This window comes from Myotis daubentonii, chromosome 11, assembly GCF_963259705.1.
Source record: "Myotis daubentonii chromosome 11, mMyoDau2.1, whole genome shotgun sequence".
NCBI classification, from domain to species: domain Eukaryota; kingdom Metazoa; phylum Chordata; class Mammalia; order Chiroptera; family Vespertilionidae; genus Myotis; species Myotis daubentonii.
Window position 1 is genome coordinate 30,538,504 of NC_081850.1, and position 17,933 is coordinate 30,556,436.

A 17,933-nucleotide genomic window follows, 5' to 3' on the forward strand; every position below is an offset into this window, starting at 1 on the left:
GATCTAGAGATTCCTAACAATTTTGCAAGATTCTGTGGTATCTTTCTGCCAGCATATAGAACGATGCATAATCCACACATTTTGAATGGTCCCTGGGCATATTTTGAGAAAACATTCTTGTCATTATCTAGAATTGATTTGACGTATATGACTTAGTTATTACGCGTATTGTGTGACTTAATATATATTATTCATGGTCTTAGAGCCTGCCAAATATGCAGGCTGCCTCCCTTTTCCAGTTTAAGTATTACTAAGTTTCTTTTCATGGCCATGCAGTGGCATATCAAGAGATTAAGACATGGAATTGGCTCGAAGCATTTACCTGTCTCTCCATTGCCTATCAAGGGATGGTGGTGCAACCTTCGGGTGGACTCTGCGTAGTTCTGAACTGTGGTCGAATGTGGGATTTCTCTCACTGACTGGAGAGCCCTGCCTCCGCAGCAGGCTCGCTGAATCTGGGTGGGCCGCTCATTACAGGAGGCCTGCAGTGCCAATGACTCATCCATTCACTTACTCCCTCAACATTGGTGAGCACTGACTGCATGCTTGGTGCAGGGCACACCAAGGGAACAGAAATGCAGTTTCTGCTCCCAGGAGATGCTCCATGACTTGTGGATGAGGCCCTAGCAGACGAATTAATACTTTGTTGTGACTGGGACTGCAGTAGTCGAGTGTTACGACAACAGGGGATCTGGAACATGGGGTGATGAGTCCTGCTGGGGGATGGGAGGGTGGAGATTGTCAGGGTGGGGAGTATCAGGGAAAACGTACGGTTTCACAGGTTTATGTGCTAGAACCAACCAAATAAAGTGGGGCGCTGTGGTTCTCAGTGCATGGGTTTTCCCAACTGGGTTGTATTAACAAATGTGCTGTCATTTCTAAGGCTCTGTGTCTCAGAAGTATTTTACATTCCACCTCAGATGTCATTTTGTGGTTTAAACCTTGAATGGAGTCTTAGAATCATATCCAGAGACTCTCTGACTAGATACTGACAGTCATTTTTTGTGCCTGACAGGACATGAAGAGATGTAAGCAATTTTTAAATAGCAGTCATATCACCATCCCACATAACCTCATCCACAAACTTCAGGTCTCCTGTATGGAAGCTGGATTTGGTCTATACTGCTCAGTAGTTTAAAAGTATTACTTGTTGCAAAATGCTAACTTACCACCTTGCAGCTACTTGGCTGGAGAGAAATTGCCATTTAAGTTGACTCAGGCACCCTCATGCTCATTAAACTCACTCATTTGGAGTTCTTGTATGTTCCCTGCATAGGTGCCTCACCAGGTCTAGAAAGTGTCACATGGAGCTCCCAGAGCGAGCAGTACAATTGCAAAAGCCATTCCTTCTCTTTTACTATTCCAGCCACCTCAATTCACCATCCTTTCTGTTCTTCAGTCTTGGTGCAAATGCCATATCACGCCCAAAATATCCTTTATTTCTTGTCTTATAAATAGTTATGTAGAGTAGACTCTGAGATCTTTAAGGTAGGACCTAAGTCATCTCTAATGTTGTATCCCCTCTGTCACCTCGCAAAGTACTTCATTGTTCATTGAATGAAGAGCTGGACAGGTGCACACATAAATGAACACATATGGGAGACAGTGGCATGTAGTGACTGAAGGAGGCCATCTGTTGCATGGTATCTAAGCTGGTGATATATACCTATTGATTACATGTTTCCCAGCCAGGTAACCATCCATGACCAAGCACTTTCTATTCAAGCATACTTGATACATAAATAGACTCAGCCTAAATGATTTGATAAAAGATAAAGAAGGCTCCCCTTGAGATGTAAGAACACAGATGTGTTATTTTGTTAATTTACTTTTCAACACAGGAGGAAATTCCAATGTTTCTACTACCTGAACCTGTGATCCAGTTAAGTAGGTTAGATTGTCTCCTTGCAGTGGCAGATCTTGTCTTTGTGCTTTGTTGGCTCTCTCACCTCCTCTTCTTTGAATCAGTTTCTACCAACTGAAAAATGACCCATAAAGTCCAAAAGGGATGGAGTTTATAAAATGCCTCAGAATGTCTTCAGACTAAGAGTGGAGCTTTAATTTTCCCACAGAGAATACTTGAATTTCACCTGGAATTTCAAAATATATTCAACTCTGAAAGAAAAGGGAGTAACAACTAGAAACACGCCCACACTCTCTAGGGCTTGCTCTTTATTAAGGATTTTCCTCCACTGAGAATACCCTGCACTATTTTTAGTGTGAAGCAACATTTTGCTATTTTAATTACACACTTCAAACTAGGTTGGTTTTAGAATTTTTTGCTGACTTTTAAAATATGAAATATTTCAAGTCAAGTGATTTACTAGTTCTTTTTTTCTCAATTGAACTAAAATAACCTAAGATGGTTTGCAAAAATATATAGCCTAGTTAGATATTGACCATTCTAAAATATTTTTCTAGTCTAAACAGCCTAAATGTTAGTGGGGTTTTTTTTCATAATGGTTTCAAAATAATGAAACCATTATTGTATGATGTAATCAAAGAGCATAGTAATCATGGATTTAATATTTTTACATGTTGAAAGCAAACTAATTTCACTTGGTACATTGTTCCCTACCCACTGGTTATGGCGACTTGATAATACTTGACTTTAGAGTGCTTCAAAATCATCACAACAGCCATTTGAGTAGAATTAATGGGTTGGAAACCTAGTTCACAAGAGTAATGAAAATGCTTATATTATATGTTAATTTCCTAAAAGATTTATTTAAACCTTTCTCTTTGTCTTTCTTGTAGTGCGGGAGTTGGCCGGACTGGTTGTTTTATTGTAATAGATGCCATGTTAGAAAGAATAAAGCATGAAAAAACTGCAGATATTTATGGCCATGTAACTTTAATGAGAGCCCAGAGGAATTACATGGTGCAAACAGAGGACCAGTACATCTTTATCCACGATGCGCTGTTGGAAGCAGTGACTTGTGGAAATACCGAAGTGCCAGCGAGAAACCTGTATGCCTACATTCAGAAGCTGACACAAATAGAGACAGGAGAGAATGTCACAGGAATGGAGCTTGAATTTAAGGTATGACATTGGGGGTGATGTGGTAATTCAGGAGCAAGTCATTCGCAGATTGTCTGAGTCCTGGCTTTCCTTTCTGACCCTTTCAAATTTGTCAAGTGACAAGATTCACTTGACTTTGCCCTCCCTCAGGTGTCTGACTATAAAACACTTTCTTCCTCTTTTCCTCTTCTATTCCATGCTTCCTAATACCTTGGCTCTTTTGTACCCTAATTTAAACTGAGAGATCATACCCATAGAACATAATATTTAAAAATTCAGTCGGCTATAGGAAGTCCACTAGGTAGAAGTGAAAGGCAGTGCAGTTTGATGTGTCATTTACTTTGAAGTAAACCAGAGCTTTATCTCTAAAGAGGAAATCTCAGGTATGTTGCATTCAAACCATAGGCTAAAATTATCTTTGTCAGATTTTTCCTTTTTTTTCTATTCAACAGCGTCTAGCCAGCTCTAAAGCTCACACCTCAAGATTCATCAGTGCCAATCTTCCATGTAATAAATTCAAAAATCGCCTTGTTAATATTATGCCATATGAATCCACAAGGGTATGCCTGCAGCCTATCCGAGGAGTAGAAGGATCTGATTACATCAATGCCAGTTTTATTGATGGATACAGGTATATACTCTTGTTCCCCTGACAATCCGAAGCCTTGATATTTGCATGTGCCCTAGTTTCATAACCAGAATGAATTTTATCTCAAGTCAAAGCATTCTCTTTCTGCGTAGGTCAGCAGTCAATCCCGTGGTATTTGTTTTCTATTATTTTGGATAGAAGTAAGAAGAAGCCGTTATGGAGTTGTTAATCTGGCCTCCTGCACGCTTCCTTCAGAAGGAATTAATAAAAAAAAAAAAAAGCTGCTTTGTACCATATTTCATAAATTTAATAGATTGTGTAAAAGTCATGCCTTCAAATTGATGCCCCACAACTGTTCCCTAAACGATTTGTATGCACATGAAATTGAGCCATTAGTGTTGCGCTAAAATTTAAATAATAATGATAGACATACATCATAATATTAACAAAGCTGTTTCTTTTGCTAAGTCCCCAAAATGTAATAAATGTTATTTGATGACACAATCGTAATGGACATTTCCTGCAATTGCATGAATGATATATTTTCAGTTTTATTACTGGGTTGGATGTTTACATAGCAAATGTGAACCTTGGTGTGTTCTCTGGTTATTGTAACATGCTGTTTTCATTCTCGGTAATTCAGACAACAGAAAGCCTACATCGCGACCCAGGGGCCCTTGGCGGAGACCACTGAAGACTTCTGGCGGATGCTCTGGGAACACAACTCCACCATCGTGGTGATGCTCACCAAGCTGCGTGAGATGGGCAGAGTGAGTGTCTCCTCGTAAGACATTTCCGTCCTGGAGAAGTGGGGGTTTCATGTCAATGACTTGAGTGCCAGAGCCGTTCTTTGACATTCAGGGTACTCCTGAAACACTGGGCCACTCATGACTCTGGGTCAGTTTTTAACTTACAAAGCCACATCCACTTCTTTCCTTTGTGTGTTTTGAAGAAAGATCTAGTTTTCTTTTTTCAGTGAAACACAGTCAGAGAGACAAATAAGCAAGCAGATGCTCCTTGACTTAGGCCCTGACTCTCAACACATCCTCACTTCCTTTCACTCTGGGCAAGCTGGAGTTTCAGGAGCAAAGGAGCCATCATGTCTCTGTAGGAAGTAATTTGACTTTCATCCCTGAGGCAAATTCCTACTTGCTCATCATTTACTCTCATTGAATAAAGTGTTGGAAATTTACATTGTTTCTCTAAGGTAATTTCAGATCCACTTTTAAAAAGTGATTATCCTGAAAATATTCAGAAAATAGTATTAGAGATACATCAAGACTTACCCCTTAAATTCAATAGATGCAAGTAAGCATTTTGCTATATATGTTTGAGATATTCTATCTCTCTCTTTTCTTTGTAGAAATGTGTCTAAAACCTAGCTTTTAGGTCGCAAAGAGAGAGAAAAAGAACTAGGAAAATGATTATTCTACAAGGTCATTAAGTCATTAAAACTGCCTGGGCTGACTAGAGTGATTGGACCCAATCAATTCAGAGGTTTCTTTGTCCGTTCACACTTGATGGTTCTCTTCAACCCAAACCACAGTGGTCCAGGTCTGCTAAAGTGATGCAATGTGTGATTGACAGGACCAACCTTATGCCCAAGGACTGATGTAATTATTTGGATAACTTGTAGGTATGAAGATGCTTACTCTTTCAAAGTATTCAATTTGACAGATATATATTTCTACCAATTATATTCCAAGTACTGTGCTTGATGCTATGGGCAAGGATTGAACTATAAGATTTCCCTATCCTCAGGAAACTTATTGGTTCAAAGAAAAAAATGAGTCACATGCAACTGGAATGGGCTTGAATTTTATTAATGAGAGAAAGAGATAGATAACTAGCTGATAGACAAAGTTTATTTACATGGTGTATAGTTTACATGAATCGTCTCTCTTTTCAGGAGAAATGTCACCAATACTGGCCAGCAGAACGATCTGCAAGATACCAGTACTTTGTTGTAGATCCCATGGCTGAATACAACATGCCACAATATATCCTAAGAGAATTCAAGGTCACAGATGCCAGGGTAAGTTGGCACAGTCTTATGCTCTCAACCATTAGTTGAAAAGTAGTCTAAAGCAGCGGTCGCCAACCTTTCGGACCTCACTGATCACCAGTGGTCCACCGACCACCAGTTGGCGACCGCTGGTCTAAAGTGCTTCTCTGGGAGAAACATTGGCCAGTGGCCATATTCCCTAGTGAAGAGATCACCCATCCTAGAGGACTTTTTATTATTATTACTATTATTTTTAATGTAAGAGTAACTTTCTTCTGTCTGGCAAGTGTTCGCACAAACCCAGCTTGGCTTCCTTTCAAAGGTAACATCTGGCAGCTCAACTCTGAGACTATATTTGGTGTGTGTGTGTGCTGGGAAGCGTTTACTGATTGGTTGGCTGCGCTGATGTTCACCTTCTCAGCACATTCTCTTTGGAACTTCCTTGACTTCTTCATTCCTGGAGGCTGTAAATATGTTGTTGTTTTGCAAAGCCCTGTAGGTCATGTGGGCTTGGAGGTTAATTTGGTATGACTGCAAAACCGCAGAGCAAATGGCATTTTTCAGAGGAATCTGACAGGCTTTGCACATTCTAATTTGATTGCTGGCGTGGTTTAGTCCTCGGTGTGCCGATGTGTCTGTCCGTGAGAGCTGTGCACCCACGACCCTTGCTGGCTGATTTTCATCTGCATTTCTTGTCTAGATTGCTGAGTCCAAAGTTCAGCTGTGATGTAAGATGTTCTGTGCAGACACTTTCACATCCTTGCCTCTGGCCACTCTGCAGCCGTGGTCACAAATGCACGTTGGGGGGGGGCTCAGTCCAAAGCCTGCTCTGTAGCTGGAGCTGTCACACTGGGCGGGTCGCGTAAAACTCCAGTGTAAAGCTATTCACTTGATCCATTGTTTTGTTTTTGTTTTTTTCTGGAAAGCTGATTTCTCAACCAGTACTCATGTTTAGAGATTGTCCACTAATCCCCACAGCTGGGGACCTGGCGGTTGACCTAAAGTGAAAGAGAAATTGGTTAGCAGGCTGGTTAATGCTAGAAAATCTGAAGTCTTAACTACTCGGAAAGTGACTCTACACAAGGCAGCAGTGAAGTTCCTAGGTGTCGTTTTTGAGCTGCCCAAGTAAGCATGCCTTGGTGACCCACCCCATTGTTTAAAAAATAATGCTAATAATAATGCCCTTTCAGAATTGGGAGCAAGATACGTGAATGAAAAAATGTTACTTGCATTCGAAGCAAACTCAGCAACCATTTCTAATGGTAAAGAGTTGTGCCCAGGCTCTATAAATGCCAGAGATAACGTTCTTCGCCACTCCCCTCCCGCCCAAATTAAATCTAATCACAATACTCAAAAGAAACAGTGAAGCAGAAGCTTGGGCATGCCTTTGTTTGCTTTTTAAAGGCTTCCTGTGATTGAATAGTCTTCCTAGCTGACAAAACATTTGCTGTCTGTGCTCCTAGTGTGTTTCTAATCTCAACTTCCCAGTTTAGAAAGCAAGTTGGCACTTAAGGATAGAGTGTTGTTAAACAGGTAGCCTGCAAGTGGAGCCAGGTGGTCTCTCCGCTAAAGAGTAAGGGTTTGTGCTGAAGACCTCTTCTTGCTGTTGAAAGCAACTGTGGTCAGAAAGAACATTCAGAGGAAGACAGGCCTGCATTCTGGCTTTTCACACCTTTTCCAGAAACAGATTCTGGGGAGAAAGGTGATGGGCATAATTGTTATTCCTGCTCCTGTAAACAGAAGCCCCTTCTGCTTTTGTTGTGCTTCCAAAAATACTGTAAAATTCCGGGAGGAATCAGCAGTGCCTTAGTATCTTCTTTTCAAATCATTTATACTTCATGAGTCAAAGCAGTGTTGCTTGCTAATCACTGTAGAAAAAAAAAGTCTTCTTTTCCATCACCTGTTTCCTCTCCGTGTTTGGCTTTGTCTGAGTTCAAACTCCCTACGCGCCTTAATTCCCGTGGTCAGCCAGGAAGAGTCCTTTTGGAGAATAGAGCATTTGTGTGCCAGCAATCTCTCTGATCTACTTGAGGGATGCCTCGCTTCCTACCCGGCAGCGTAGTCGGCCACAAGGCGCATCTTGTATGTCCTGCCATGGTCTGGAAATTGTATGCCTCTGAGACATGTGGGCCGTCCAGGTCAACAGCAGCCACCTCATTTGTGTCCGCTCTTTTCCATGTCACTGTTGTCATTTCGCAATGCTAGAAATGAGCAAGCCCAGCAGACGCAAAGTTGTGTCAATAGCAAACTCTCTGCTCTCAATGACATGCCTGGACGCTCCTTTCAATATTAAGAAGTGATTGGATTCACAAATTTGGGGGAGAGTGTATAGGTTCCACCTGGATTTCAGAGGCAAACTTTGGGTCTCAAGACGTACTAATATAGGAACTAGATGACTCTTTATGAGGTGGGAATTGTGAGAGAAAAAAAAAATGCAATGTAAATAAATATGTGAATGGAGACAGTGTTCCTAGCAGATAAGACATGAATATAAGCTCCTAGTTAAATATGCTTCTATCCCCCCCCACCCCCCACTTTTTTTTCTTTCTGGAAAAACCATCATGTTTGCTGCTGTGCCTGTGCGTGGCTGGACCCTCCTGGCGTCCTCTGGCTGGGTGTGGCTTTCTCCCTGAAGGACGGTCAGTCCCGAACAGTGAGACAGTTCCAGTTCACTGACTGGCCAGAGCAAGGCGTGCCAAAGTCTGGAGAAGGATTTATTGACTTCATCGGCCAAGTTCACAAAACAAAAGAGCAGTTTGGCCAAGATGGACCCATTTCAGTCCATTGCAGGTGAGCTAAGAATCAGGAATGGTGAGTTTCCGCTTGTGATTAATGTGGTGGTAACTTTGAAAGTTTGTATTGTTGTCTATTGTCAGGACAAGCTTCTTGTAATAAATCTGCATAATAGACATTTTATTCTCAAAAAAAAATGTATTGTAAAACCTAAAGCAAGTACTCACTTCTCTTTCCTTCCACAAAAGGAAAATAGCCAGAGGAAAGTTTTTATCCCCAACTTTTACCTCTTGTAACAAAGAACTACACTGTGTTTCTCTGGCCTACTTTAACAAGAATTGCTGGTACATCCCTTGTGAAAATTAGTTCAGTTAGTTGTTTCTTACTTTTTTTGCATTCATAACATTACACTGATAACTGTCAGTGTCTTACTCCTGTGTTTGTCTTCTTGGGAAACCATAAGTAGTTATCAAGCCTTAATGACAGTACTAATTTTTGCCAGTCAATAAGTGATTAGAATGGTATCTCAGTTAAAATTGTAATTTGTTTGAAAATTGTGGCTGTATCAGAAAATGAAGCACCTTCAAGTTAATTATTTTCAATAGTTTCCACAGGGTTTTATAATTCAGGTATTAAAGTTAATAGATACAGAAAGTAAATGGTTCAGAGAGGACACTCACCATAAATTTAGTGCTTTTGGAAGTTTCTATGCAAAAATCTTCCAACAAAAGGAATTCAATTATTTTATTTTAGGTTCTAGCAACTTTTGAAGTCTCAGTTTTTAATTTCTTTATGGTCAAAATCTTGAGTTTATTAAATTGACTTTGCTTCAAAAAGGAATGACAAAGACAAACTACATTTCCTAGTGACATGGAAGACAGGGTCTCAAAATAGGAGAACTGTTCAAGTGGGGCTTCCAATGTCTGAGTCTTGGTTCCACTCTGTCGCTGTCGCTCTATGGCACTAGGGACGTTTCTCTGGACCTCAGTGTTCTCAGGAGCTGTGAGACCCTTCCTAGCACACTGTGTGTCCCAGGCATTGCATAGTGGATGAGGATCGGACCTTATTTATACACATTTGCTTTGTGTTGAGTTATCCAAAATCCTTGGCTCTAGACCAGCGGTTCTCAACCTGTGGGTCGAGACCCCTTTGGGGGGTTGAATGACCCTTTCACAGGGGTCGCCTAAGACCATCCGAAAACACATATGTAATTACATATTGTTTTTGTGGTTAATCACTATGCTTTAATTATGTTCAATTTGTAACAATGAAAATACATCCTGCATATCAGATATTTACATTACGATTCATAACAGTCGTAAAATTACAGTTATGAAGTAGCAACGAAAATAATTTTATGGTTGGGGGTCACCACAACATGAGGAACTGTATTAAAGGGTCGTGGCATTAGGAAGGTTGAGAACCACTGCTCTAGACAATCAAAGAGCATGTAGGAAATAGTACATTGGCTTAAAAGTTCAAACAAAGTAGATATATTAGAGTTAAATTATCTGGCTATTCCCTTAATTTTCCATATAATTGGACCAAATTCTTGATCAAACTTGTCCAATATAAAGAAAAGAATATACTTAATAAACATTATTAACTTCAGGCATTCCATAAGTATGTAAAGGTGTATGTGTGTGTGTGACTTCCCATTGCTTCTGTCATCACAAAATGCTTATAACACACCTATAGTATAAATTCTATGACTTCATATACCATATATATCTTAAAGGCTTCCCATTATTTTCTGTTATCTGGGAATATCCTAAAAATGCCACTTATTTTATTTACTAGAGGCCCGGTGCATGGATTTGTGCACCAGTAGGGTCCCTCAGCCTGGCCTGTGGGGATCAGGCCAAATCCAGCTCTCCGACATTTCCCAAGGGGTCCTGGATTGCGAGAGGATGCATATAAGATCTTTGGTTAATCTCTTCTCGCCCTCCCTCCGCTGAAGCATGATTCTATGCCTGTACATTGAGAGTCTGCCCCCTGGTAGTCAGTTTGCATCATAGCGACTGGTCGAATGGTTGAACAGTCTGATGGTCACTTAGGCTTTTATATATATATATATTCCTTATTAAAATAATATAATATAATACAGTCAATAATTCAGAAGGTATAAGGCCAGTACCTATTATTTTCCTAAAAGTGTCTGGTAGAAAGCAAAAAAAACCCACCTTTTTTCGTCACATTTGAGCAATTAAATCAAGGTAAGATAGACTCTAGAGTACCTAGAGACCATTCAACAAAAAGATCATAAATCATACTCTCTGAGGATAGAGATTTTCAAGGTCATCTATTCCATCTTAACAGAGAGCCTTGCCTGCTCCAGGACATGCTCAGCCACTTTGTAAAGACTATCCATGGATTTTAAAGCCTCAGTTAACATTTGCTAGGACTCTTTAGAAAACCCAGTTTATAAAGGGACACACTATTTATATGCTTGTCAGCTACATCCTCAAGTAAATGAATCCATCCATTTTCTACAGCCTGTACCCAAGCATTACACAGGCCGTTTAATTAGGAACCAAAAATGTAGGGATTTTTCAGATTATTCACTCTTCTCCTCATTACCTGAACCTCCAGATGCTTTTCTACTTCTTAAGAGCACAAAAGCTATGAATTAATTTTCTTCTCTTGCTGCACTAAGATACTGAAATTACCTTAAAACAATAATGAAAACAGAGAAACTCAAAAACTCGTTAATGTGGTGAAAAGGATCCTGGTGTTTAAAATGCTACATAATTGTATAAAGAAATAGCTCTTAACTAGTTTTTTTTTTTTTCATTTAGGTTAGAGACCCCTCTTAGAGACTTCTTAAACTTATGTTTCATTAAACAGAATATATATATATATATATATAAAATTTTCACAACTCATATGTATAAGGTATTCATAGACCCATTCTGAAAATTGAATTAGGATTCTGTATTTAAAAAAACACCCTGATAAAGAAACTCTCTTCTCATATCAAAAATATCTGAGTTTGAATAGTCTATATACCTTCCTATTTACATGTCTAGGTGATGGGACATCCTGAACAAATTTTAAGTGGCTATAAGAAGTAAAACTCTAGAGAATTTGAACATGCTCAGTTTACCTCATCTTATCTGAATTACTTCATATTTTAAAAATATGAAGCAGGCAAGGTTTACAGTTTCAGGATCTGCGTGAAGAGTACAAATCTATAATTATTTACGTTTCCTTTTATTCCTTTATTTTATAACGTGTTTCCTTGATCTTTCCAAAAAGACATATGATCCCAATTGGAAAGTCATTTTGATTTAGAAGACTGAATCCTAATTATTCCACACTCATTCTCTCGTTACCACGACACCTTATCCCAAGAGTAATCATTGGGTGATTTTAACACCACATTTTCCTGACTGTGGCTGTGGGAGACATTATGCATTTTGAAAGCTAGTGGACACATGTCCACTTAGAAATAAATGTAGCCATGGCTTTGAGCATCTCATCAGGAATGTTGCCTTTGTTTCTGTGACAGTGCGGGCGTTGGAAGAACTGGAGTCTTCATAACACTAAGCATTGTTCTGGAGAGAATGAGATATGAAGGAGTTGTAGATATCTTCCAGACTGTCAAAATGTTGAGAACACAACGACCAGCCATGGTACAGACAGAGGTAAGAAAAATCTTCATGAGCCAAATAAGAGATTTTGTTAGCCAGAACCTTCTAGAGTCCAGAGATCATCAGAGGCAAAGTACAGGAGAATATTGTAGGAAAAGTATCAAATTGTTTAAAATTGTGAACCTCATCCATCCCTTGGTTAAATGGGAGTGACAGTGACAATGTCTTGGAGTTGTTTCTGGAGATAGGTGAGATTATATGGTAGATTGAACCATATTAAAGTGCCACTATTTAACAATATTTGGCCTCTAAAAATGGCAAGTTTGCATAGTTTGTTATATACATATAGTTAATATTTACATATAAATGTGTGATATATTAGCGTGGTATATTTATAAAGATTGCAATGCCTGGTTTATAATAGACCCTCAGCCCATTGCACTACTCCATACTCTTTCTGTACGCCTAGATGTTAACCCTTTGCAGTCCAATTTTATTTCTGGAATTCAAACAGTCTGGTCCAAATTAATTGACGGGATTGAATGTTGAACTTACTGACGATGCATATAATCGCAGCGGTTTGCAGGGTCGACCTCAGCTCCACGTTGGACCCGCTCCTAGCGCCTGCTCTGTCGAGTCAGCCTGGACGTTGGACCGAAAAGGGTTAAAGATCAGCTGCTTTGTAGTTGACTTCTTAATAATTATCATTTTAAATATTTAGAACCTGGACAAGACCTAGAGAAATTAGCCCCCCATTTTCTAGGCCAATAATTAATATGCAAATTCTCATGTTACTCAGAAAAATATGAGTTCATGATTTGGCCTGTCTGGCCCATTGACTAATCATTTCTAAGGATAATATGAGTGATAAATACATTGTGTTTATCAAAAGGCCAACAAGTTCTGTAGGTTATATGTGTTCCTAAATTTGTCACTCACAATACCTTTTAGACTTTGATTTCAAAATAGTGCAAGCATTTGGCTTGCAATACTCAAAACATTATGTCAGCATGACAAACTTAATAGGTGTTGGGGGTGGCAGAGGGAAATTGGACGTTTAAAAAGCCTTAACATTTAGCCAAGCAACTTACTGTGACAAGATAGGAAAGCAAACTCCATTTATTTTGCATTACCATTTTTATTGTAGAAAAATGCACATTTAAGCAAAATAGAAACTATCTACTTTCAGGCCCATTGGCTACTGAAAATAAGTTTCTTTTATGAGGAAAACCCTACTTTTCCTCATCTGTAAATTATAATTTTTCCATCTCTCCAATAGTACCCCAACATATTCCTAAATGACTGTGTTCGCCCCTGTCTGAAAAAGGACACGTTTCACACTGTTACTTCAGGGTAGGCCTTTAAAGCAGCAGTCATACTGAATTAGGCCCGTGGCACAGGGACTTTTTTATGTGGACAGCCAGTCTTGTGTTGCCATTTTCAGGAGTTGAAAATCTTCAAGTCCAGAGTCCTGAATAAATTAATGGCTTTGTGTGCCTCATCAGATACTTTTTGGCTGCCTCCCTCAAATATATAAGAATATCAGAAATGATGTCGGGTAAATCTGATTGTAGGTAGCAAGGTCTACTGTCTAATAAGACTTTTTAAAAAGTTTAATAAGACTTTTTCAAAAGTTTAAATTCTATTGGCATAGTCCAGAGGTAAGTGAATCTAAATGTTCCTTGGGACAGTGTGTGTCTGCATCAGCATCTCTTAAGTATGCAAATCGAGAATGAGTTCCGTTATCACAAATAAGCAGGTAATTGTAAAGGAGGACTGTGATGTATAAGGAGCTCACGCGTTCCATAGGTGGTGGTTATTTGATACGACTTGGAGAATGGTTCACACTGGTCTGGAAGATAATGTTCATTGGAGCTGTCATTACTTGGAATTGGGAGACTATTTTAGTCCAATTGATTGGTGGTTAATGAACACCCCATGTGGCTGATCGCTCTTTGCTCGCTAAAATCGATTGGTCATTGGATTGGATTGATTGACGAAAGTAGTGATTTTGCCCTCAACAAGATGCAACTTTGTTTTCTAACACTGATTTTCACTTTCCTGATGTGCTGTGCTCATGGCCCCTTCTTGTCTTTCTCGCCATGCCTTCCCCCTGCAGGACCAGTACCAGTTCTGCTATCGAGCCTCACTTGAGTACCTGGGCAGCTTTGATCACTATGCAACGTAGAAACCCCTGACCCATTTTGGATTTTTACAGCGGGCCCTTCAATACCCATGGAGTCTCTTCTGAGCCATACAGGGCACTTGAGAAGTCCTTCTTAACTTCTAGGTAACAACCCCTTAGTGGGACTATTACACACAAAATAAACTAAAAATAAAAACTCTTCCGGGCGGACCAAGAATTCCCAGTTTAATAATCTAATCTGAAAATAATAAGAGAATCCTGACTGATGAGGGATCTGGAGGATTTTATTTACAGATACCTCAAGGATTCAGAATAAAGGGAAGAAGAAATCTCAACAAAGAACCAGCATCTTGTTCAGGATCACTCACTAGGTAGAAGGAGGAGTGCCGCGTGGATGTCTGCTGGTGTGGCTTCTCATGGTAACACGAACTGCTTCGACATGACCCCTTCCCACCATATTGCTCATACTAACATTTTAGGGAGAAAAGGGGGGAATGTTTAAAAAGAAAGTCTTTGATTTAGTTTTTTAGTATTGTAAGATACTGCTGACCTGTGCTTCATTTTTAACTGTGTAAACTTTTTTTTAACAAAATGTATCTATCATTCTATAAAGTAAATTTTAAAAAGGTTACATAACTCATTTTTTTTTTATTTCCAAATTGTAGGGTTGTTTTTTTCCAGCTGTACAACTGTTATCTGTCATATCTTGCTGTAGAAATATCACATATGAAATTTTGCACATTTTTGTGCAATACTCTTAATCTACAGTATTGGTTTCATCAGATATTACTTTTACACTTCTGTCTGGTAAGAAAGTACCCATTCTTTTCAAATAAAGAGTTTTGTTTTGTTTTTAGAATCAACAGGGAGGCGCAAAGTATAAAGTTGCTGCTAACATATATACATATATATCCGTATTTTATAGGGGTGTCTATGTATATATAGACAGTGTGTTCACACAAAATGATAGAGATAGCTATCATTCAGTTCTTCCATGGTTTAGTATTTTTTTAAGGTAGAAAAGCTATTGTAAACATCTTTTTCAATTATTTTATGACATTGGTATTTCTTAATATCACAAAATTTTAATTTTTTAAGGGCAATGAGGAATGCACATCAGTGATTGTCAAACCTCACCCCCTAATTTCCTACCCAATCTCCCCCCCACCCACCTAACCATATTCACAAGTACCATTTTGTTAGCCAGGCTTCCAACAAAGTTCGATATTTCTAACAACTCTAGTGCAATAAAAACATATTAAATATCTAAGAGGTGTGCATGTGGGAAAGGTCAGTGCATATCCCTTTAGGAGGGGAGAATGTTTTAATATATCAGCTATCAAGTTGTTTAAAAAAAGTGTATTCAATCGTATATTGTCTATAGTATGTGCTATGAAATTTGCATTTATAATATGTAACAGGGGCAAAGCCAAACTCATGTTACTCTGTTTAGTCAGAAACATTTCGTGGCATACAGCATTCCTGGGAAGTGCTGTTCTTTGTTTTCTTTTTGGTTTTAGTTTTGCATTTAGAGTGCCTTATAATTGATGCCTATTTTAATAGCATTTCTTTTTAGCTTTTGGTTCGTATTTCCATTAGTTGTTCGTATATGTTACTCTTCCTATTAAAGCATTATCTGTTTACCACATGTACAGAAACTCTTTGAATAATATGCATTCCTAGTTCTCAACCAGGTCGGGGAGGTTAGTGATTGTACCAGCCCAAAGCACTTGGATAATCAGGGCCCTTCTTCCTTTTATAATTGTCCACATCAGGAAAAGCCACTGGTTTTCTTTTTAATCCCTTCCAAATCTGCTCTGGAACATCCAGAAAAGGCACCAAACTTATTTTAGTAACAACCATCATTGACCACTTTGGAATATATTTGCTATTCCATTAGGATTTTTTCTAAAAGGGGACATTTTTAAAAATGTGTATATATCTCCCCCAAAATTACTATAGGAAGCCATGGATGATGGCAGGAGCTTGCCATATCTTCCACAATTTTAAAGAATCCTCCAAATGTTCAAGGAACTCATAAAGAGTGTCCATAGAGGTATAATATTTTGGTTTCATCTTAGCTCCATTGATGTTCTGTTTTCTACATGTTCCCATCACTAACAGAATGAAATCCAAGAGACCAAACACTTGCAAGTATCATATATGAGCACTTTTGTAAAAAAAAAAAAAGAAAAAAAGGAAGAAAAAAAGAAAATAATGTATAATACTTTAAAAAAAAGTATCTAGAAGGCTACCTCAGAATGAGACTCTCTAACCTACATCAGAACCAGAGAAGAATGTGCACTACGTGGGTGTGTTTCCTTTCAGTTCCTACCTTTTGGAGAGCTATCCAAGTGCCAGGTTACTCAGTGCTGTAATTTTCATTTAGCGAAACAAAGAGGGTCATTAGACAGACATCGCATTATGCCGACACGCCATGTTGAATCAGATGGTGTACTGCACACCAGAACCCTTGCGCAATGAGCAGTTTCTCTCCCCGAGACAAAAACCGCCCGTTTGGCAAAGGGAAAGGAGAAGAATCCTAAGAAGGAAACGAATGGGATGCATACCATAGACGAACCAGGCGGAGACTTCCAGGTATCCTCCTGTTCAGGAGCTGTTCCGAGAACTAACTCCCTCCTGTCATTGATGTGCATTCCACTCTGTGCTTTTCTGTACAAACCATTCTAGTTTGATTTTCCCAGGTGAACATCTTTATCTGCCATTACCATATAAACGCTCAAGTTTCCAATTATTTTCATCATCATAACCAGTACGGTGCTATTATTTACCTATGTACGTGTAGTTATGTATAATTTTGTAATTAGTTACAATGATAAAAAAAAATCAAAATATATAAGAAGTGATTTGTACAGAACTTTATTTTAGCTCTTTTTTAAAAATGATTTGCATGGTTAGACAATGGTGAGGACAGCCAGGGGAGGGAAGGGCCTCTAGGGAACTTTGCACTTTCTATACCTTTGTACTATGCACTGCCCTATTGATTCTACACCCAATAATGTTATTACTTGAACCCATCTGTAAGAAACTGCTTCAGAAATTCATTTGTGTGTATGTAAATAACTCGGCGTAGAAACAGGAAGGGGAAAAAATTCTGCAGTAATGTACAGATTTTTTTTCTTTCCCGTTTATTCTCGGTTTTGCTTTGGTGTAGCCCCTCCTTTTGATTTTTCATTCACTTACCTTTTCTTTCTCCTCTGTTGGGTTTTGTTGCCGCTGGGTTTATGGGTGCCCTGATACTCCAGCAGAGGTCAGAAGGCTGCAGGTCCATCCTCTCCATCCGTTACGTGGCTTTGCCATCCGAGCTTGGAGTGTCTAAAACGATAATAACAGTTGTGTTCTTTGCTCTCATTTTGGATGCATAGACTGAAAAATTAAAAAAAATAACTTGTAAAATGGCTTGTTAAAAAATACAATTACCTCTAATTAGTAGTACGCGTAAATGTTTTACAGAATGAAAGGCGTGCTTTTTATTTTCTTACTTCGTTACATTGGTGGCGAAAGAAGTCTGTATGAAAATCAGTTCTTTGCTGACACAAGTTCCATTTGTTACAGATAAATTCTAATAAAAATGTCAGTGTAATGCAGCCCTGGCCTTTGCTTTTGTCCACTCAACCACTTGGTTTTGAATGTTATATAGGTTTCCCCTGGTTATCTGATTAGTTTCTTTGTACTAATAGTAATTCCACTTACTGAGAGGCTATCTACAACTACCTGCCTGGAGGTAAGCCCCTTTTCCTGGTAAGCAAACTGAGGCTCAGAGAAATAGTTCGCCTAAGTTTTAACAGCAAAGATGGAGGTCTTGGTTTTCATTCGATTTAGAG

At 38.9% G+C, this 17,933-nt stretch overlaps 1 protein-coding gene across 12 annotated transcripts in view; it reads left to right on the forward strand.

Moving 5' to 3' along the window:
- PTPRD (protein tyrosine phosphatase receptor type D) overlaps positions 1-17,696 on the forward strand; it is a 506,304-nt gene extending 488,608 nt beyond the window's left edge. For all 12 annotated transcript variants that reach the window (XM_059656673.1, XM_059656670.1, XM_059656671.1 and 9 more), the window contains 7 exons: positions 2,758-3,043; positions 3,475-3,653; positions 4,255-4,381; positions 5,521-5,646; positions 8,252-8,406; positions 11,861-11,996; positions 14,062-17,696. In XM_059656673.1, coding sequence (XP_059512656.1) covers positions 2,758-3,043; positions 3,475-3,653; positions 4,255-4,381; positions 5,521-5,646; positions 8,252-8,406; positions 11,861-11,996; positions 14,062-14,130 — 1,078 coding nt within the window. In that variant the 3' untranslated portion in view covers positions 14,131-17,696. The remainder of the gene's footprint in view (positions 1-2,757; positions 3,044-3,474; positions 3,654-4,254; positions 4,382-5,520; positions 5,647-8,251; positions 8,407-11,860; positions 11,997-14,061) is intronic.
- Positions 17,697-17,933: the final 237 nt, after the last annotated feature.